Source organism: Ictidomys tridecemlineatus, chromosome 6 (genome assembly GCF_052094955.1).
Source record: "Ictidomys tridecemlineatus isolate mIctTri1 chromosome 6, mIctTri1.hap1, whole genome shotgun sequence".
Taxonomy (NCBI): Eukaryota; Metazoa; Chordata; class Mammalia; order Rodentia; family Sciuridae; genus Ictidomys; species Ictidomys tridecemlineatus.
Window position 1 is genome coordinate 64,878,952 of NC_135482.1, and position 21,201 is coordinate 64,900,152.

At 42.3% G+C, this 21,201-nt stretch overlaps 2 protein-coding genes and 1 long non-coding RNA gene across 10 annotated transcripts in view; 2 read left to right on the forward strand and 1 right to left on the reverse strand.

Moving 5' to 3' along the window:
* Positions 1-698: 698 nt before the first annotated feature.
* Positions 699-18,964, reverse strand: LOC120888313 (uncharacterized). 2 transcript variants are annotated; one of them, XR_013422925.1, is made up of 3 exons: positions 18,408-18,663; positions 2,025-6,358; positions 699-1,207 (listed from the first exon to the last, which is right to left on the reverse strand). It is a non-coding gene; the product is annotated as an uncharacterized LOC120888313 (long non-coding RNA). The 2 variants fall into 2 exon arrangements; XR_005731842.2 differs by lacking the exon at positions 699-1,207 and having other exon boundaries at positions 5,445-6,358; positions 18,408-18,964.
* Bcdin3d (BCDIN3 domain containing RNA methyltransferase) lies at positions 2,148-9,694 on the forward strand. Its single transcript, XM_005324928.5, has 2 exons — positions 2,148-2,384; positions 5,785-9,694. The coding sequence occupies exons 1-2, from the start codon at positions 2,148-2,150 to the stop codon at positions 6,352-6,354; spliced, it is 807 nt and encodes a 268-aa protein (XP_005324985.2). The 3' UTR covers positions 6,355-9,694.
* Positions 18,683-21,201, forward strand: part of Nckap5l (NCK associated protein 5 like) — a 34,034-nt gene continuing 31,515 nt past the window's right edge. For 5 of the 7 annotated variants that reach the window (XM_078014728.1, XM_078014725.1, XM_005324927.5 and 2 more), the window contains exon 1: positions 18,692-18,832. The gene's annotated coding sequence lies outside the window, so the exon portion shown is untranslated. Of the gene's footprint in view, positions 18,833-21,201 lie in introns of all 7 variants that reach the window. The other 2 variants (XM_078014730.1, XM_078014726.1) reach the window with 1 other exon arrangement.

Genomic DNA, 21,201 nt, shown 5'->3' on the forward strand with positions numbered 1-21,201 from the left:
AAGGGTTCTGGTCCCTTGTTTGTCTAGAAGTAGGCTCTCTGAAGGAATCCAGAGCCTTAATGGCAAGTAAAAGCTGGGCAGAAGAGCAAAAGGGGCAAAGGGAAGGCTTAGAGCAGAGAAAGGAGAAAGCCCTCACATGAGTGCTGTCAAAAATTGTAAAGATCCCTAAAATACTGGGATCAAAGGTGCCATTAGGATTCGTTGTCCAAGTCATAGAAGGGCCATTGCTGAGTGGAAATTTGAATGAGCTGATGGGCTTTTAGATCTGGAGCCAAATGGAAGGGAACTAAATGGGCAAGAAGTGAGTCAGATGGGATTTTGGATTGGGAGGAGTTGGAGTGCTGGGGTGACTAGAGTCAGGCATTCCTGTCTCTAGACTAAACCAGAGTGAGAGAGGGGACAGCAGTGAAGGGGGTCATCACCACATGATTCACTGGCCCCAAGCTAAATGCCATCTCCAGAGAGTCCTGGTGCAGAGCCCAAACTTATCTCTAGACAGGAGAGGAACCTATTTTAAGGCACAGATGAAAGAAAAGTGAGGTAGAGCTGATCACTCACACATCTGGGATAAGAAGCAGGTTTATTGTCAGAAGCCTGACAGGCTGCTCTGGAGAGAGAGAGAGAGAAAGGAAGTAAGCGAGAGCGCACAAGCGTGTGCCAGCGCAGCAGCAACTCCGCCTTGAATGTTTCTTTTTGTAGATTAGACTCGTCGCCACGCAATAGGGGTGGGTTTAGTCCTGGTGACTGGCATAGCAAGCATCACCTGATTTTGTGGAAGGCAAGTTTGTTGCTTGGGAACAGAGACAGGCAGTTCTCCTATCTCTTAAAGAGGGAACAGAGAGAGACCGGGACGTCTCCAGACCAGTAAGTCTCTGGATAGCTTCTATTTCTTAAGAATAAGAACAGTTTATTCATAAAGTAGGGGTGGGGAAAGGAAGATGGCTGTAATTATGCCAACACAACCCAGGGCCTCACACATTCTAGGCAAGCTCTCTACCACTGAGCTATAGCCCCAGCCCCCATTTCTCCTTTGCTAGCAAAGCAGTAGACCTTTTTCCTTTTTCTCAAAAACTGTGTCCTCATTATTAGATTGGCATGGAGACAAGGACAGAACTTCCGGCAACAGACCCACATATGAGCATGTGTTTGATTTCTTGCAGCACTTCGGTATTTCTAACACTACTTCGTTGTGCACCAATGAACTCAACTACAAAAAAAAAAAAAAAAAAAAAAGAATCATAATTATGGACCTTTCCTTACCAGGTTTCTGTGAAGATTAATATATGTAAAGAGCTTGGAAGGTAAGTTCGGGATCTTGGGGTATGGTCCTTGTCTCTAAAGGAGTGCACTGTCTACAGTTGCCTTGTCCACTTGTCGGTCCCAGCAAGCAGAGCCATCTGAGACCAAGTAACCTGAAGCTCCGGGCTACCCTTGTGGCAATCTTTCTTTTTTTCTTAGTAATGGGTATTGAACCCAGGTCCTTCTGCATGCCAGGCAAGAAGCACTCTACTACTGAGCTATATCCCCAGCCCACTTCCAAGAATAGATTCTCTTTTTAAATATTTATTTTTTTAGTTTTAGGTGGACACAATATCTTTATGGAGCTGAGAATCGAACCCAGTGCCTCACGCATGCTAGGCGAGCGCACTACCACTTCAGTCACATCCCCAGCCCTCCCAGCTATCCTTTCCCTAACCGTGTGTGTCAGTTTAACTGTCCGAACTCAAATAATTACTTTTCTCTGGGTCTCACTTTATGCATTCGTAAAGAAAAGGAATTAGGCCAAGACTGAGTTCCAAAACCCTAACAACGACGTTGCTCTGGTCAGATCGCCCATTTCAAACTGGTCTTGGGCAAACTACTTAACAGTTCTGCACTGTTTCCTCCCTGTAAACCGTGGATGACATTACTAAACCCCTCCTAGGGCTGTGGCCAGGGTTTAATAAAACAATACAAGTCCCAGGAGTCAGCACATCGCCAAGCACACTGAGTGTACCCCGAAGAAAACTCAGCCTCTTCACCACCTAAAAGATTGCCTCCGGTCTTTTTACGTCATTTTGCGCACGAACGCCAGCGCCGCTACCGTCCTCTGTGGCTGTAGGATACCGACTTCCGGTTCCGCCGGATCCGAGGCGGGGCTTAGGCTAATGGCGGCGCCCGCGAAACTGACGGGAGAGGGTATTGGGGAGAATGCGGCAGAAGAGGAGCCACGGGTTCTGGAACCCGGGGCCGCTCCGTTCGGAAATTTCCCTCATTATTCCCGCTTTCACCCTCCAGAGCAACGGCTTCGTCTCCTGCCCCCGGAGCTACTTCGAAGGCTCTTCCCTCCCGAGCGTTCCGAGGCAAGGCCGATCCTGGGGCTCGACGTGGGGTGTAACTCCGGGGTGAGTGACGGGCGAGGGATCTGAGCTCCGGGAGTCAAGTGTTGGCTGTCTGCTCGTCCAGTGTGGTTCTGGATAGGGCGTGGCATCACACCACTAAAACAGGCTTTAAACTTAATGTTGACCGACCCCCTGCAGTTCTTACCTCCCATTACCATCTCTCAGGAAGCTTAAGGAATCCTCCATGCCAAGTTCCCGCTCTCTTTCCCAGACCCCGGTGGGGAAGGCCACCGTTCTGAACTCACTGCGTTTGCCTCCTCTTTGCTTGGCTGGCGACCTGACTGGGGAGAGGCGGCTTCCGGGGATTTGTGTTTGAGAGTGTGCAGTTGGATTGGGCAACTGGGAGAGATGGGCCATTAGTGACAGAATCGTGCCTGAAACTAAGACTTGTAGGTGTTACGCATGCACAGTGCAGGACAGACCCTGGAGCCAGATGGAGGTCTTGCCACTCTTCTTACTACAGAGTATTCTTAGACATAAAATAATTATAGTCCAACCACATCCAAAATAAGGAAATGCCTCTCACCTATTTGTAGCCAATAGGATAGCCTAGAGGAGCAGGCTATCTCACCCCATGATTGCAAATGCTTCAAAAGTTGGTTCCCCTACTCATCACACCAAGATAGGGGCTGGAAGAGGTGCAGACAATTTTATTGTCTGAGACTTTTGGAAGAAGACTTTAGAAGATGATTTAAGACCGTGAGGTACAGAAGAGGGGGAGAACTTTTGGATACAATCCCAAAGACTGGAATGAGCAGATGTGTGGGTGCCCCTGCAAACATTTCTCTACCGTGATGATATAGGAAATCTGGGAAAAGCAATGGAAAAGAGACATTGGGCTTATGGCTTGGAATTTCATATAAGGAATTAAGAAAACACCAGAGATTTTAAAGTTGAGTAGTATATCTTACACACATCAGAAGCAAGGACATAGTTGAAATTAACTAAAGGAATGGATGGTCCTAAGTGTGACCACCCATTTTCTTTTTCTTTTTTTTTTTTTTTTAGTGTTGATGTACCTTTATTTTATTCATTTATTTATACGTGATGCTAAGAATCGAACCCTGTGCCTCACAGATATGAGGCAAGCACTCTACCACTGAGCCATGATCCCAGCCGGTGACTGTGCATTATAAAGAGCTTTCTATTTTGCACTTTTAAAAATATATTTGGGGCTGGGGTTGTGCTCAGCGGTAGAGCACTCGCCTAGCATGTGCGAGGCCCTGGGTTCTATCCTCAATACCACATAAAAATAAATAAAATAAAGGTGTTGTGTCCTACTGCAACTAAAAAATAAAATATTTTAAAAAAATGTTTATATTTGGGCTGGGGATGTGGCTCAAGTGGTAGCGTGCTCGCCTGGCATGCCTGCAGCCCGGGTCAACACCACATACAAAGATGTTGTGTCCGCGGAGAACTAAAAAATAAATATTAAAATTTAAAAAAAGTTTATATTTGATTTTTAAAAAATCAAAATACAAAGTCTACAAATGGCTTTTCTATGGGTCTGCATCTGTGGATTCAATCAACCATGGATTGAAAATACATTTTTTTAAAAAAAATTTTGTACTGAACATGAACAGATCTTTTTTTTATTATTATTATTCCCTAAACAATACAGTCACAACTATTTAACATAATAACATGAGCATCCTTGGATTTCAGTATCCTCTGGGGTCCTCAAACCAGTTCACCATGGATAACAAGGGATGACTTCATAGTAAAAAGTAAGTCTTTACTGTCAACCCTAAATCCTCCTTTCCCCCCACACAGTGGCACCAATGAGTATAATTGCTTGGGTATCCATCCTGTGTATTCCTGAACATTTACAAATGTATAAATAAATGTATAAATATCCCCCATCATTTAATTTTAATAATAGAAGCACACTATTTTATACCTTGCTTTTCATTTAATAACCTGGGGAACATTCATGTCTTTTTTTGGCCTGGTACTGGGGATCCAGCCCGTCACTGATGTGATTGACTAGTTAAATGGGACCACACCCAATATCAGACAATGAGAAAGTATGGAAGAAATAAACAGAGAATGGGGAGAAAATAAGCACTGTGGTTTGGGGCCTTGCTACTAATTTTTGAACACTGGCATGATTTGACAGCTTATTAAAAATATATAATCTCAGGGCTGGGAATGTGTCTCAGTGGTAGAGCAACTTACCTGGCATGTGTGAAGCCCTGGGTTCGATTCCCAGCATCGCAAAAAATAAATATATACAAACAAATCTCAGCCCTCACCCCAGATCTACTAAGTCAGCATGTATATTTTATATCAGTGATTTATATGTCCATTAAAGTTTGAGAGGACAAGTCAGGCATGGTAGCACACACCTGTAATCCCAGCTATTCAGGAGGCTGAGGCAGGATAATAGCAAGTTGGAGGCCAGCCATCTCAAAATGAAAAATAAATGGGGCAGGGAATTTACCTCGTGGTAGAGCACCCCTTGTTCAATTTCCAGTATTGGGAAGAAAAAGAAGCTTTAAGAATCGTGATACGTTAGGAAGGAACCTAATGTAAAAAACTATATAGAAAAACACAAATTAGAGTTGATTATAATGATTATAGAAATCAAAGTTAGCAAAAGGAGAGAATGTCTTCTTTAAGAGTCAAGAAGTTCTTAAGGTAGTGAAAATCATAAATAGTTGGATTTGGCTAGAAGTAGATCATTAGTGTATTTTGGGAATGATGGCTGCAGAAGCAGAATAAGTCTCAGAAGGAGTTGATGAAGTATAAAACAGTATGTAAACTAAAAGATGTAGAATGAAGGCTAAATGAGGATTTTTGGAATCCAGACCTTTTCCAACCACAGGTTTCTATTCTGAGAAACAGGTTTTCATAAGATGGTGCTTGCTCTATTCCTTACCTTCCTGGTAAGGGACACTGGTTACGTTCCTGGACCCCTTTCCTTTTCACTTGGGTCTGAGATACCCAAAAAAAGATGAGTTTAGGGCTGGGGTTCTGGCTCAGTGGTAGAGCACTTGCCTAGCTTGTGTGAAGCACTGGGTTCAATTCTCAGCACCACATATAAAATAAACAAAAATAAAGGACCATAAACAACTAATATATATATATTTTTAAAGATGTGTTTACCAGCATATTATTTAAGCCAGAAAATATTGCTCTAGGCTCCTTTGCAGTATCATTGAACTTTGAACCATACAACCCAACCAGCAGTTATCAAGAAAATATAGGGATAGTGCATTTACAGTCTATGACCCCTGGAGGGCGCTGAGAGTCTGCTCAAGAAAAACTACAACCTCTGTAGGTTATAATTAGGAGGCTCACATCCTATAAAGCCAGAAGTAAGTATGGCAGTCTTAGAGGATGAGAGATTTGTCTTCCATTCAATGTTGAATACTGCAATGACTCTTTTGGATTCCTTTAGGATCTGAGTGTGGCTCTATACAAACACTTCCTTTCCTTACATGATGGGGAGAACTGCTCAGATGCCTCCAGAGAACTCCGTCTCCTATGCTGTGACATAGATCCAGTCCTGGTGGAGCGAGCTAAAAAAGAATGTCCTTTTCCTGATGGCTTGAATTTTATCACCCTGGACTTCATGAATCAAAGGACCCGGAAGGTTCTCTTGAGCTCCTTCTTAAGTCAATTTGGACGTTCAGTTTTTGACATTGGCTTCTGTATGTCAATAACCATGTGGATTCATCTGAATCATGGGGACCATGGCCTGTGGGAGTTCCTGGCCCATCTTTCCTCCCTCTGCCGCTACCTCCTTGTGGAGCCACAGCCTTGGAAGTGTTACCGAGCAGCTGCAAGGCGTCTCCGAAAGCTGGGACTCCACGATTTTGATCACTTCCATTCCCTTGCCATCCGAGGTGATATGGCCAATCAGATTGTGCAGATCTTGACCCAGGACCATGGCATGGAATTAGTATGCTGCTTTGGCAACACCAGTTGGGACCGAAGTCTTCTACTCTTCAGGGCATCTGATCCCTGAATCACTGATAGAAGAGAAAGAAAGGAACAGATTAAGATTCTGGAGGCAGTAAGATGGGAAGGCAGAAAAAGATACTGAAAAGGCTTTTAACTTGAGAATTATGCTCACTGTCCTGGAACAGTGAGGGAGCCTGAAAACCTAGCAGAAGCTTTTGGCAAAATGTCCAAAGCATGCAACTGAAAGAATGTCCGTTCCCCATTATTTGGGACAATCCCTGAGGAGAATGAATCCAAAGATCAGTGAGCAAGGGTATCTAGATGAAGAATATGATCCTTAGTTGTAGGATGTAGAATAGACTATTCCTAGGTTTCTGTTTGTGGTACTGGTGATCAAAACCAGGGCCTGTGCATGGTAGACAAATGCTCTAGCACTGATCCATATCCCCAACTCTTAAAGGTCATTAAAAATTTGACCAGGCTTAGCTGGGTGCAGTGGCACATGCCTGTAATCCCAGTGGCTCAGGAGTCTGAGGCAGGAGGATCACGAGTTCAAAGCCAGCCTCAGCAAAAAGCCAGGAGGTAAACAACTCAATGAGACCCTGTCTCTAAATAAAAAACAAAATAGGGATGGGGATGTGGCTCAGTGGTTGAATGCCCCTGAGTTCAATCCCTGGTACCCCATTTAAAAAAAAAAAAAAGCCAATCATGATTGCTGGAACAAGCCTGCAATCTCAATGATACAGGAAACAGAGGAGGATTGTCTCAAAAAAATAATAAGGACTGGGAATGTCTCTCAATAGTAAAGCAGTCCTGATTTCAATCCCAGGTAATCCAAAAAAAAAAATTTTTATTTTTAGGTGTTTTTAATTAGGCCTGCCTTTGGGCAAAACCTCACAATGCAATCTGTAATGAAGAGCCACTGACCTGACTAAAGGAAGTGGTCAGTAGGGAATGTATTTTCTCTTTCTGTGGCAGTTCAAGTCTCTAACATGCCCAGGCTTGGCACAGCAATTATAGATACTAGGAAAGATACATTAACTAGAATTTGAAGATGCTTAACAGGTTTAAATTATGAACCCAGATGTACTAGTTCAGGTCTGGAATAGGACTTAGATGTTCTATTTTGTTGTATTCTTTTATTGTGGTAAACTACATATACATATAACAAAATTTACCGTGCTGACCAATTTTTAAGTGTATAATTAATGTAACATTCAGCATATTCACAGTGTAGATTCTAGTTGTTTTTGTTTTTGTTTTGCTATCTGGAGTACTGGGGATTGTACTTGGATATGCTCTACAACTGAGCCACATTCCCAGTCTTTATTTTTATTTTGAGACATGGTCTCTAAGTTGCTGAGGCTGGCGTTGAACTTACAATCATCCTGCCTAGCCCAAGTTACTAAGATTACAGGTGTATGCCACCGCACCCTGAAGGATTCTGTTTTTAACAGGCTCCTTGGGTTTTTTTTTTTAATTTTTTTATTTATTTATTTTTATGTGGTGCTGAGGATCAAACCCAGTGACTCACACATGATAGCAAGTGCTCTGCCACTGAGCTACAGCCCCAGCCCCCTCAGATGATTATGATACAAGCAGTGGACAACACTTTGAATATAGGGTTTTATTGTGTTCCATCCAGCCTTCTACATATTCTTCCATGGGTGATTTCTTCTACTCTCAGGCTTTTAACAACTACCAACATTAATGATCCCTGAATATACTGGTAGTCCTACCCCAGTTTCAGACTAATATTTTTCCTGTCTTAAAATCATGATCCCCCTAAATAAATCCTTAAGACATCTTAAAACTCACATATCCCAAAAGCAAACTCATTATCTACCCTCTCTCCAAACCTAATCCTATCACAATTTGTGGCATCCACTGCTCAAATCAGAAACCTCAGTTGACTCTTGGGTCATTTATATCCCCATGCTGAAATAATCTTTTTTGTTTTGGTACTGATGATTGAAACTCGGGCACTCTACCACTGAACTACATCCACAGTCCTTTTTATTTTTTATTTTGAGATAGGGCTGGCTGAGGCTGTCATCAAACTTTCAATCCTCCTGCCTCAGCCTGGGAAATCCAGTCAATTCTACAAATAATAAGTAAATTTCATTCATTCCATCCATGTGGATGATGCCTACCAGGGGTTTCTATGTTAAGTCACCTACCTTCTAGTCCATTCTCTGCTTTGCAACCATAGTTTACTCATCTGTACAACTGAAATAACACCTAGCCAGCATAGTGGTACATGCCTGTAATCCAGCAGCTTGGGAGGCTGAGGCAGAAAATTACATAAGCATGGTGCAGACTACAATTATACCTGGTGGATCAAAGGCTTATGTGAAAAAATCATCATAGAAAACTCACATCTTACTATGTCTAATAATTAGTTTTTCAGGATGCAGTAATAAGGAGTTCAGCTTTAGCACTACAGAGCTGCTTTTTTCTCTACCTTTCTTTGGGGGATGGGGGGCAGACGAGAGATTGAACCCAGGGTCACTTAACCCTTGAGCCACATACCAGGCATTTGTTTTAATTTTTTATTTTGATACAGGGTCTTGCTAAATTGCTTTGGACCTAAATTGCTGAGGGTATTGAACTTGGGATCATCCTACCTCAGCCTCCCAACTCACTGGGATTACAGGTGTGCATCACCTTACCCAGCACTACTACAGAGCATTTCAAATGAAGCAGTGTTGGGAGGAAGGGATATGGAGCTAATGTCCCTTATATTATATATATGAAATAATAAGACCAGTTTTTATAGGGCTGAGTTTACCTATTCTTTATAGATCTTAATTTAAGAATACTTGGAAACCTTGCAATTCTGCAAGGTGGCTCTCTCCTATCACCCTTCACCAAGGCAGTGCAAAGAAATGTATATGGGGCAGAGATAGGCTAAATAACAGACCCCTAAGATATCCAATACCATTTCTTGGAAACTACAAATGTTATCCACGCTGTGTGCAGTGTAGTCATAATGACTCAGGAGGCTGATATAGGAGGATTTAAGTTCCAGGCCAGCCTCAGCAACTTTAACATGTCTCAAACATAAATAAGTAAAAAGGATTGGGGATGTGGCTCAGTAGTAAAGTGCCCCTGGTTTTGATTCCCAGTACCAATAAAAACAAACCAAAAAATTGAGGTTAACTGAGATAGCAAAAGGGACTTTGCAGATGTGATTAGACCACAGTAGAAGATGTGATGACAGAAACAAGAGGTTGGAGTGATGAGAGGAAGGCCTGCCTGTAAACCAAAGAATGCAGGCAGTTTCCAGGAGTTAGACAAGGCAATAAATTCTTCCCTGGAGCCTCCAAAAGGAATGCGAAAATTTTGACTTTTAGATTTTTGGCTTTCCAGACTATAAGAATAAATTCGTTGTTTTAAACCACTGTTTGTGATGATCTGTTGTAGCAGTAAAAAGTAACACAGGGGCTCCAACTAAATGAGATTAGTTTACAAGGCCAAGTGGCAACTGTTCCAAACAGCTTGATAGACCCAGTGACTAAATGGATCTGCAAAGAATTTGTCTACATTGTTAACAGAACATTTCAGACCACAGAAAGCTTTGAGAGATGTTTCAGTATCTGAACCTGACTTGTTTCCTAGTAACATTTTAAAAAATATATTTATGGACACAATACAATGCCTTTATTTTTATGGGTGCTAAGAATGGAACCCGGGTCCCCCCTGTGCTAGGGGAGCACTCTACCGCTGAGCCACAATCCCAGGCCCTCCTAGTAACATTTTATTGGCCAAGCAGTTACCTGACTTGTTGAGAGGGACCATTGTATTTCAAGTCTGTGGCAGTTAATGTAAAAGAAAATATGTAATTAGCACTCATAAAGATGAGGCCCTGGTACCAAGAAGATAATGATTGCATAATGGTCTGACAGACCTTGAAGTCAGAATATCTTTGGCCCCAGAAAAGATCATCTTCAAATCACCTTAATTTAGGAGTCAGCACCAAGAATAATGAGCCACTGTAATCCCAGCGGCTTGAGAGGCTGAGGCAGGAGGATTGTGAGTTCAAAGCCAGCCTCAGCAAAAGCAAGGCACTAAGCAACTCAGTGAGACCCCTCTAAATAAATACAAAATAGGGCTGGGGATGAGGCTCAGTGATCTAGTGCCCCTGAGTTCAATCCCTGGAACCAAAAAAAGGAATAATAATGAGATGTATGTGTGTTAATGTTACTGGGGATTAAACCCAGTGATGTTGTACCACCAAGCTACATCCATAGTCCTTTATATCTTTTATTAGAGACAGAGTCTCACTAAATTACTCAGGCTAACCTCAAATTTCTGATCCTCCTGCCTTAGCCTCCTGAGTTGCTGGGATTAAAGACGCATACCACCTCTCTGGACCATTCTGAAATAGAGAATATACTTTAACCTTTTATTTACACTAAATAGAGATATACTTTAACCTTTTACCACAGGCTACATTCCCAGTCCATTTTATTTTGAGACAGGTTCTCGCTAAGTTGTTGAGGATGGCCTTGAGCTGGCCTTGCCTGCCTCCCAAGTTGCTGGGATTATAGGCATGTACCACAACATCTAGCTCATACTTTTAACATTTTAAAAAATATATTTTATAGAATCTGATCATCTCCAAAATGTTATAATTTTGCCATACAGTCTATATAAAAATGAGATACTTTTACATACTAAGTTTTCAAAGCCTGGTATGCATTTTATACTTCCATTTCATCTCCACTTGGACCAACCCCATCTTCAGTTTCACATACACTGTCATGGCAAATCAAGAAGTACTGTTTAGGGCTGGGGCTGTAGCTCACCAGTAGAGTGCTTGCCTAGACGCATGAGGCACTGAGTTCGATCCTCAGTACCACATAAAAATGAATAAATAAAATAAAGGTAGGTGCTGGGGCTAGGGCTGAGCGGTAGAGTGCTTGCCTAGCAAGTGCAAGGCCCTGGGTTTGATCTTCAGCACCACATAAAAATAAGTAAAGGTAGGGCTGGGGATGTGGCTCAAGCGGTAGCGCGCTCGCCTGGTATGCGTGCGACCCAGGTTCGATCCTCAGCACCACATAACAACAAAGATGTTGTGTCCGCCGAGAACTAAAAAATAAATATTAAAAATTCTCTCTCTCTCTCTCCTCTCACTCTCTCTTTAAAAAAAAAAATAAGTAAAGGTATTGTGTCCAACTACAACTAAAAAACAAACAGATATTAAAAATAAATAAATAAAGGTATTGTGTCATGTACAACTTAAAAAAAAGAAGTACTATTTAATTCTTTCCATATATTCAGCATGTTTTTAGCTGCTCTAAGGGTAAGGAGGGAATTAGATAAAACAACCCTAAATATCCGAAGGTTAGATTCCATTCACTCAGAAAGTAGGTTTAAAATTGAGAAAAGGAGGGCCAGGGTTGTGGTTCAGTGGTGGAGCGCTTGCCTAGCATGCATTAGCACTGGGTTCAATCCCTGGCACCACACAAAAATAAACAAAATGAAGGTGTTGTGTTCATCTACAACTAAAAAAAAAAAATTAAAAATTGAAAAAAGGAGAGGCTCATAGAAGGTAATATTTGATCATATGAGCTTTAGAAATGGAAAAGTCTGTGGGCATGGAAAACTTTCTAGCAGATGTGGAACTTGAGCTGTCTCTAAAAGGAATATAGCTTCTAGAATGATGGACAAGAGGGGAAAAAAAGCATTTCCTGTGAGCCTGGAGAAAAAGATCTTTTGGAAAGAGCACATAGGCATGGGTATTTGCACATTCAGAATAGAAAGGATGGGCTGGTGCAGAAGGGATGTAATTCTTTTATCCAGTAACAGTGATCTTTGCTGTTTAACTAGGTTCTGGATGGAACATTTATTTATACATAAAGAGAAAACCATAAACATTCCAGGAAATAAAATCAATTTTAAAAATTGGAGTACTTAAGAAAAAAAAAAGCTGTAAAGGAAAATATCAATAAATTTGACTAAGTCAAAAAAGAAAATACAATAAAGTTGTATAACAAACTACCAATAGGAAAACTATCTGCAATGTATGTGAAAAAGGGCTAATTTCATTATAATACAAGTAATTCAAAAATTTATCAGAAAAAAGATTCATAGAAAACAATGGCAGATAAGTACCTGAAAACTTGTTTAATCTTGTCAGTTTATATTCAAATGAAAACAAAAGAATGTTTCATGGGCTGGGGATGAGGCTCAAGCAGTAATACGCTCGCCTGGCATGTGCAAGGCACTGGGTTCGATCCTCAGCACCACATAAAATAAAATAAAGATGTTATGTCCACCGAAAACTGAAAAATAAATATTAAAAAAAATTCTCTCTCTTAAATAAAAAAGAATGTTTCATTACTTAAGATTAATATAATATCACAAACTTAAACCAGTAATGGTGAGTTTGTGATATTATATTTTACACTGTTTGTGGAAATGTAAATTAGCATGACCATTTCAGAAGGCAATTTATCAATATTTACCAAAATGTATAGGGCTGGGGTTGTAGCTTAGTGGTAGAGCGCTTGCCTAATGTGTGAGGCACTGGGTTTGATTCTTAGCATCACATAAAAATAAATAAAGGTATTGTGTCCATCTACAACTAAAAAAAAAAAATTGTTTTTTGAAAGTACATATACTTTACACACCCAGGAATTCCACTGTTAGGAATTTATCCTGCCAAGATGTTCATATATATAATTATGCAAGAATATGTATGCAATGTTAATTCATTGCATTTAGTTGATAAACATGAACAGCTGAGGGGCTGAGGTTGTGGCTCAAAGGTACAGTGCTTGTCTAGTGCGTGTGAGGCCCTGGGTTCGACCCTCAGCACCACATAAAAATAAATAAATAAAGTAAAGGTACTGTGTCCAACTACAACTAAAAAATAAGTATTTTAAAAAAAAAAAAAGCAAACAGCTGAAAACAAAGTAAATGCCCAAAAGCAGGAAACAAATAATGTGGGACAGCTGTAAATGGATTATTAAGTAATTGTTTAAAAGAAGAAAATAGAATTATATATGCTAATATAAAGGTCTCCAAGATATTTTAAGTGTAAGGATGCAAACAAATGTGAATTATAAGATCTTGCTTCCTAGCTTTTGAAAAGAATTCACACATAGAAGATAATTATATGACAAAAAGAAAATAGTATAAGCATCTTCGGTCATATAGAAGAATCAACCAACAGGTTAAAATGGCTCATGGCTGGCGCTAGGAAATGCAGCAAATAATTGCTCCTATGTTGATTTTTTTTTAATCCATATGCACTTATTACTTATAAAAAACTAATTTCACAACAGACTGGGGTTGTGGCCTTAGTGGTAGAACACTCGCCTAGCACATATGAGGCCCTGGGTTCAATCCTTAGTACCACAAAAAAATAAATAAAGTATTGTGTCCAACTACAGCTAAAAAAAAAAAACTAATTTCACATATTTTTCAAAATTAAGCATGTCTTTCATTAAAAATATCTTTCTAAAATAATTGTGTGTAAAAAAATAAATAAATAAAAAATAAAATAATTGTGTGTATATGTGCATATGTTAGTGGACATTAAATCTAAGAGCTATATTATCCCCAACACTTTTATTTTTTTATTTTCAGACAACAGTCACACTAAATTGCCCAGGCTGTACCCAAACTTGCAGTCCTCTTGTCTCAGCCTCCCAAATCACTGAAGTTACAGGCATGTGCCTCCAAGCATGGCCTAAAACACTTCTCCCCTACTGCCCCACCTGTATCTCTGCCTAATTTTCCCTTCATAGCATAGCCAAAATTTTTGGAAGAGTTTTTAGCACTTCCTGTCTGAAGTGCTAAAACATGTTCCTTACATGTTTCTTGTTGCTTCAAAATCTGTTTTTGCCACTCTCTAATGATGTGCAAAAGTCTATAGGAACATTCTCTGTCCTGATCAAACTGTCCTTGACCTCAACAACCCTGGAAACTATATTTGGTCTTTTTTTGGAAACTTCTTTCTTAGGCTCTGGTGACAGTATTCATCCATTTTTCTTTCTTCTCTGGAGATCCCTCTCTAATGGTGTTTTGTTTTGTTTTGTTTAAGATATTTTTTAGTTGTAGAGGGACACAATACCTTTATTTATTTGTTTTATTTTTTATGTGGTGCCTCACACATGCTAGGTAAGTGTTCTACCACTGAGCCACAACCCCAGCACCTCTAATGGTGTTCTTTAGGGTTCTGTTCCAGCCCCTCTTCCTGCATGATCTCTTCCACTGCATGGCTTCAGTTACTTCCAATGTTTTGATGACTCACAAATACCTTTGGTCAAGTTCCCTCTCTTGAGCTTCAAAATTATTTATTCAAAATTATTTATCAAGCTGCTTACATCATTGTTTTCCAACCTTTTCCACATCATGGCACACATAGAAAATTTTCTATGCTGGATGATGCAGTCCAACACAATTAAGATTACTTTGTCTCAGGGAGCTTGCACTGCCCTAAGAAGTGAGAGCAAAATGCAGCACATCTGTAACCTCTTTTTGAGGCATAATAGTTGGGATAGACATTTCTACTTGGATGTCCTCCAGGCATTTCAAAGTCAACATGTTTGGAAATAAGCATACCATTTCCAAAACCACCTCTTTCTCCAGCACTTTTGATTTCAGTGTGTAGCCCCTACCATCTACAAATTATCCAAAGGTCTTAGCCTAGCTCTCACTTCCTTCCACTTCCAATCCCAAGGTCTGATGATTCTGCTATTATTTCTTTCTTCGTCTTCAACCTCTGGTATTAGGAGTCGAACCCAGGTGCTTTGCCCCAGTCCTTATTTTATTTTGGGATAGGGTCTTGCTAAATTGCTGAGGTTAGCCTTGAGCTTGTGATCTTCCTGCCTCAGACTTCACTCAGCCTATTTATTTCTTGAAGTCATCTATCCATCACCTCTATCACTTTCCTAGTCCAGAACACATCATTTCTCACATTTCTCCTCAGTTTCTATAAAACCTTTCTCTCTGGTATCCCTGGCTTCAATTTTGCTCCCTATTCTCTACACTGTAACCACAGTGATCTCTCCAAAATGCAAATCTGATTATGCCATCCTACTGTTTAAGTCATTCTAAAGGTTCTGCATTGCTCTTAGGATGATTCATATTGCTTACCTTTCCAATCTCACTGCATATCCTATCCACATTACTTACCTAATACAATATGCACAGTGGCTGGCATAAAGGCTCAATTGTTTGGGGGAGGTTTTTTCTTGGGGGGTACCAGGGATTGAACGCAGGGACACCCAACCACTGAGCCACATCCCCAGCCCTATTTTGTACTTTATTTAGATACAGGTTCTCACTGAGTTGCTTAGCACCTTGCCATTGCTGAGGCTGGCTTTGAACTTGTGATACTCCTGTTTCAGCCTCTCAAGTCACTGGGAACACAGGTGTGCACCACTGTGCTTGGCTCAGTTGTTTTTTGAAGGATAAAAAATGAAAAGCATTCAAGAATCAAGGCAGATCCATCATATCTATACCAGGTAAGAGGTTTTAAAGCACATATTGACAATACTGTCAGAATCCAAGGAACATGACTGTTCTATGTAGAATTAAGAAGTGCTAGCAACAATCTATTCCTTTGGCAAAAGAACCAAACATTAACTAGCTCCTTCCTTCCTCTTACTGAGCAAGAAATCCATCAAAATAGTGCCCACAAGTCAATCCAACTTGGTGAATAGCCAGTTTAAAATGTTTTGAGAAACAGTTACTAACTTGACTGTCTTTTGATGTCATGATTTCTAAACTTGTCAGCTTACCAACCCGTGCAACCACTGTTACATTGCTATAATGTCATTTCTACTGAGGAGTAGAAATGCCCCAACACTAAAGGAATGACCATAAAATACTGAAGTGGGAAATCCTATTCAAAGTACTGTCATGAGCAGGGAGGGGGTCATTTTAATAAGGAAGGGACAATATATGATTAGTGATATATAACATAGGTGGAGAACTAAATTTGGGACTCCTAATTTTTAATAATTTAAGTGAATAACAACACTGAGAATTAAAGTGTCTTAAGCCTCATCAAAGACAGAAAAGGAACACCACAGAGCAATGGTAACTACATTTCTTTCTCCTGAAACTGAAGATGAAGGTTGTGAAGCATAGAAAATCTGCCAAAATCTAAATGCCTAATCTATCAAGTGTTAGTGTCTTTAAGGAGGGCAGGTACTTGCTCTGACAATACAGATTTTGTCTGTTTACTCAACAAGGGCAAACATCTGAATGAAAAATAGGAAATCATCTAGATGTTCTATTTGCTTCCAAATATTCCATTATTTGCAAACATTCAATGATAATTAGAAACGTGTGGCAGACTTTCATGGTTTTCCATCCCAAGGCTTAGCTTGCAAATAGAGTTAGATGGAGATTTTAAGCCTTTTGAGGAAAGGGCCATGTTTAATTTTTCTTATAATCCCAGGACTAGCCAACTGATCCCTATTCAATAAGTTGGATGACTGAATAGGAATTGATCAATGTTGTAGTGTTCCAAAGATACCATTATCTATAAATAGCACTTTTGATTTCAGTGAGTAGCCCTACCATCTACAAATTATCCAAAAGTCTTAGCCTAGCTCTCCGCTTCCTTCCACTTCCAATCTCAAGGTCTGATGAAATAAGGTAAAAAATAAATGAAAACATGTTCATAGAAAGATGTATACAAGAATTTCTACAGCAGTCTTATTCATAATAGTCGGGAAGCACCCAAATATCCATCAAGCAAAGAATGGGTAATATGAGTTGTGATATATTCATACAATGGAATATTACTCAGTAACTAAAAAGAATAGACTACAGGTACATGCAGATGTTTTTCAAAAACATTACTAAGCTAAATAACTTACTACTGTAAGTTTCCACTTATGTGAAAGAGAACAAACTATGGTAATTAAATTCAAAATTGTCACGGAGGATGGTGGTAGGCACAGGGTGATCAACTGTAAACACAAGGGAACTTTCTGAGATGGTTCAGTATCTTGTTTTGGGTGTTGATTACATAGGTTATATTATTGTTGAAATTCACTAAACAACATCTAAGATCTCTGCATTTTATTGCATGTTAAGATAAATCAATACAAAAAATGTTAAGCAAGAAGCTGAGAGAATTGGTGAGGATAATCACCATGACCTCCATCCGTAACTGTCCTCAGATACTCTCTTCATCAAGTTAGTCCTATGCTCCAGAACCCAAAAATGACTTATCAACTGTCAAGTCCATAACTTCATTCTTAATCTCCATGGAAAATCTGGGGAATTAACTTCTCCCTTTTCCCACCAAGGTAATCTGCTCACGGTTTCATGCAGATAATATGCTCTTTCCTACCAGAGTCTCCTCCTGTCATTACCCTGCCTAGATCCCACTCAAGTTCCCTCTGTCCTTCAAATTCCATTTTAAATAAGAAGTCTCTTTCAGAAAGGAGCTCTTAATTAATCCTAGCCAACTTGGGAACTCTATGTTCCCTCAGTTATTATGTTCTTTATTGGACTAATATGATACTTTAAAGTTACATATATTTGCAACAAGAGCAATAAGCAAACACTGTCTAGTAATACCTTTCTATTTCCCTGCAGAACGCAGTTCAGAATCTGAATATCCTGGCTAGTGCCCAGATGTGGGCTTGTGAGGATTATAAACTATCCAGACAATGATGTTTAATCAAGGACCAATAAGAATAGCAATGAAGGGAGCTCTAAGCCTCTATATTGGCCTGGTGGACTGTTTGGCCTATTTCCTCTTTAAGCAGGTGGTTCAAACTGGTGCCCCTGCCCCTCCCCAATATAGTAAGTGACCCCAAACAAGGATGTATTCTTCTTGTGCACTTTGCCTGCTCTTAAGCTAGTAAGGAAACGGACAGCGCTGTTCACCCACAAGCAGAGCCATTTTCTAAGTGCTCAGTTTTCCAGACTACTGGAAAGATCCGATCCTCGAGGACGAAGAGAGAGGCACTTCGCACTTAAGGCCAAGGAAGAACTCAAGACTCTTCCCCTGAATTTACACCCAACACGTATGTAGGAAGGCAAAATTGTAAACACCAACGTTCAAACCACATACACACGTGCACACCCAGCCCCACGAAAACCGACGCGCAAGCCCGTGGGCTTGCGCGTACCTACTTAAGTTTTTCTCTCTGCAGACGGCCCCATTCTACCCCGCTCGGCACAGCCCCGGGGTCCCCGATGGCGACTCTGGGGAGGTGTACAACAGGCCAAGGAGGCCTGACGAGAGTGTTTCTCCATAGGGGGAGGGGAGGCCCTCCCCACCCGGGCGGAAGCGGCGCGCGCCGGCCAGGCAGACTTAGCTCTTGTCCTGGGAACATCTGGAGGAGGTGGGAGGGGTGCACATCCATGATGAACGCGGATTGGCTGCGCAGGACGAGGGAGGCGGAGTCTAGGCAAGGGGCGGGGTTCGCTGGCCCCTTTAAAGCCTTGACATCAAGAGGCGGCTCCGGCACCCCCCTTTCTCTGCCCCCCGCCCCCAAGCTGCGGCCATGGACCCAGCGGATCCTGCCTGCCCTGGTCCAGCCCAACACCTGATTTCGGTGAGTTCCAGGCCTACTTGGGATTCAAAGGGCGGCAAGGTGGGAGAGTCTGTAAGCACTGGGCAGGGGGCTGGGGAGTGTGGAGGGTAAAGCTCCCGTGGCAGTTATGGGTCGGAGGGGGCGTCGCGGCTTCCTGCGCGTACCTTGCAGTGTGCCCCTCCCTCGCGCTGCACTCTCCCCAGGGGGTCTGGCTGCGACTCTGTCCACCCCCACCCCACCCCCTCCCGCCCCCTGCGCCATCCTCGCGCACACTCCGTGGCCCCGGAAGGGAAACTTTCGGGAGTGGGGGATGTTCCGGTGGCCTGCCTCCCTCCCGCTTCGAAAGCACTGACCTTGCCCCAGCTGCGTACTCTACCCAACCCGGGTCCCAAGGTCCGGGTGCTGCTTAGCGGTGCCAGGTTGTTAGCGGGGGGGTCTCCCCAAAGCGCAGGCGCGGAGACGAGCCTGGGGCTCCACTTCGCACTTCTTCCAGTCCCCACAGCCTGGGGCGGTAGGGCGTGGGGGAGGCGGGGAAAGACAGAGAGACCTGGTGTCCCGGAACAGCCCTTCCGAAGCTTAAGGGGCTGCGGGAAGGAGGAGGGATCCTGGCAGCCAGCAAACAGAAGAAAAGCTGAGGGAGAGTGAAGGGTTGGGCCAGGATAGGGACCGGGCAGTCCCCGTAGAAAAGGCTCTCAGGGTCCTGGTTGCGGTGTCAAAAAAGAATGCAGAGAATCTGTGTCTCCCATTCCCCTGGTCTAGTTAGCATAGAGCCCAAGAAAGTGGCTGGCCATCACCCCATCTACCTTCTTCTTATCCTGGGCCAAACTCCCTACGTTTCTCCAGCCTTGGCACTGCCCCAAGGGCATAGAGGGCCCTCACCTCCCATAGGCCTGGTTTTCCAGGCTGCTCAAACCTGTATCAGCCAAGCCCACCCAGTCTGCCCAGCTGCTACTGGTGTCTTAGATTGAGGGGTTCCCTGGCTTTAGAGGCAATCCCTCTATTCCCTCCCTACCACTTCTCTGCCTCCCCACTAAGGTCCTCCTGCCTAAGCACAATTGTCAGCCAGAGGAAATAGTTGTAGCCAGAGGCCTGGGGCAGGAGAGGTCTGGGAATAGATAGAGAGGGGGTCAGTATTTAATCATTGTGTGGTCACTACTTTGGGGGAAAATGAATGTAGCCCAGTTGCCTTATTGCAGACCCTCTCTTAGAGACATTATGTCAGCTGGCTCTCTTGAGACCCCTTGTCTAGCCAGAAGGAAGACACAAAATTTACCTCTCAAATTCTTTCCCCGACCCTTTCTTAAAACCAACCTGGGTTTAGTGAGTTTTTCACCCCAGAGAAACCATATATATTCCTTTCTAAGGGGTAATCCCAAGTAGTTCAATTTTGTTTTCAAGATTTGTGGTCTGTGCATTTGTGTCTCTGGTCCTTCAGCATCTTTCTCCAACTCAGGCCTTTGAGAGGATAGTGAGAACCCAGAGAGGCCAATGTCTTGGCTGCAGGAGAGAAGGTATTTCCACTTGATAGGCAAGTGGAAACCTGTGTGTATGAGGACTGAGCTGATATCAATATGGATGGAGAGGCCCATTGTGGTGCATGCCTGTAATCCCAGCAATTCAGTAGGCTCAGGCAGGAGGATCACAAATTTAGTGCCAGCCTGGGCAACTCAGAACCTGTCTCCAAAGAATTCTGAAAAGGGCCAGGGGTGTAGCTTGTTGGTAGAGCACCCCTGGGTTCAATCCCCAGTTACACACACAAAATACATAAATGAAGACACACATACATATACATATACTTGCTGAGAGAATCTTTGGGCCCTTCTCTTCCTAATCTGCTGTATGGCCTTGCCAAGACAATTTCCCTTTCTGGGATTCAGTTTCCATCATTTTTTAAATTCACCAGTGGGACTAGAAAGCTCTAAAATCCCCTTTTTGATATTGAATGATTATACTATTAGGCAACTCTAGAGGTGAGAATGGTCCTCTGGCAGGCTGGTTCCACCTCACAGAGCTAAGGTGTGAGGTGTCATAGTTGCTTAGGATTAGAACTAAGGTTAGAGAGGAGCAGACTCCCTTGTCCTGCCCAGGAATACTCATTGTTCTGCTCACCCCTGGTGCCTTGGGATATGAACTCCTGCTTGGGTTTGGCCCACCCATCAAGGCCTCTGATGAGACATCTGGCTCAGCCAGTCTTTGACTTGGACCTTTGGGGAGGGGTTGAGAGGAGGAGGCAGCCAAAGGCCAGCAGGGTAAGCAGATTCCCAGGAGACAGTTTGCATCTCAGCTGTTGGGACTTGTTTTAGGATCTGGGCCAGGAAGCATAGCACACTCATCTACCCTCTTATGGGAAAAGGGCAAGGAGGGCCCCACTGCTATTGCCCATCCCACCC

Coding starts and splice junctions, on each gene's coding strand:
- Bcdin3d (XM_005324928.5), top strand. CDS start 2,148: ATGGCGGCGCCCGCGAAACTGACGGGAGAGGGTATTGGGGAGAATGCG. Junction 2,385..5,784: donor ACGTGGGGTGTAACTCCGGG/GTGAGTGACGGG, acceptor GGATTCCTTTAG/GATCTGAGTGTGGCTCTATA.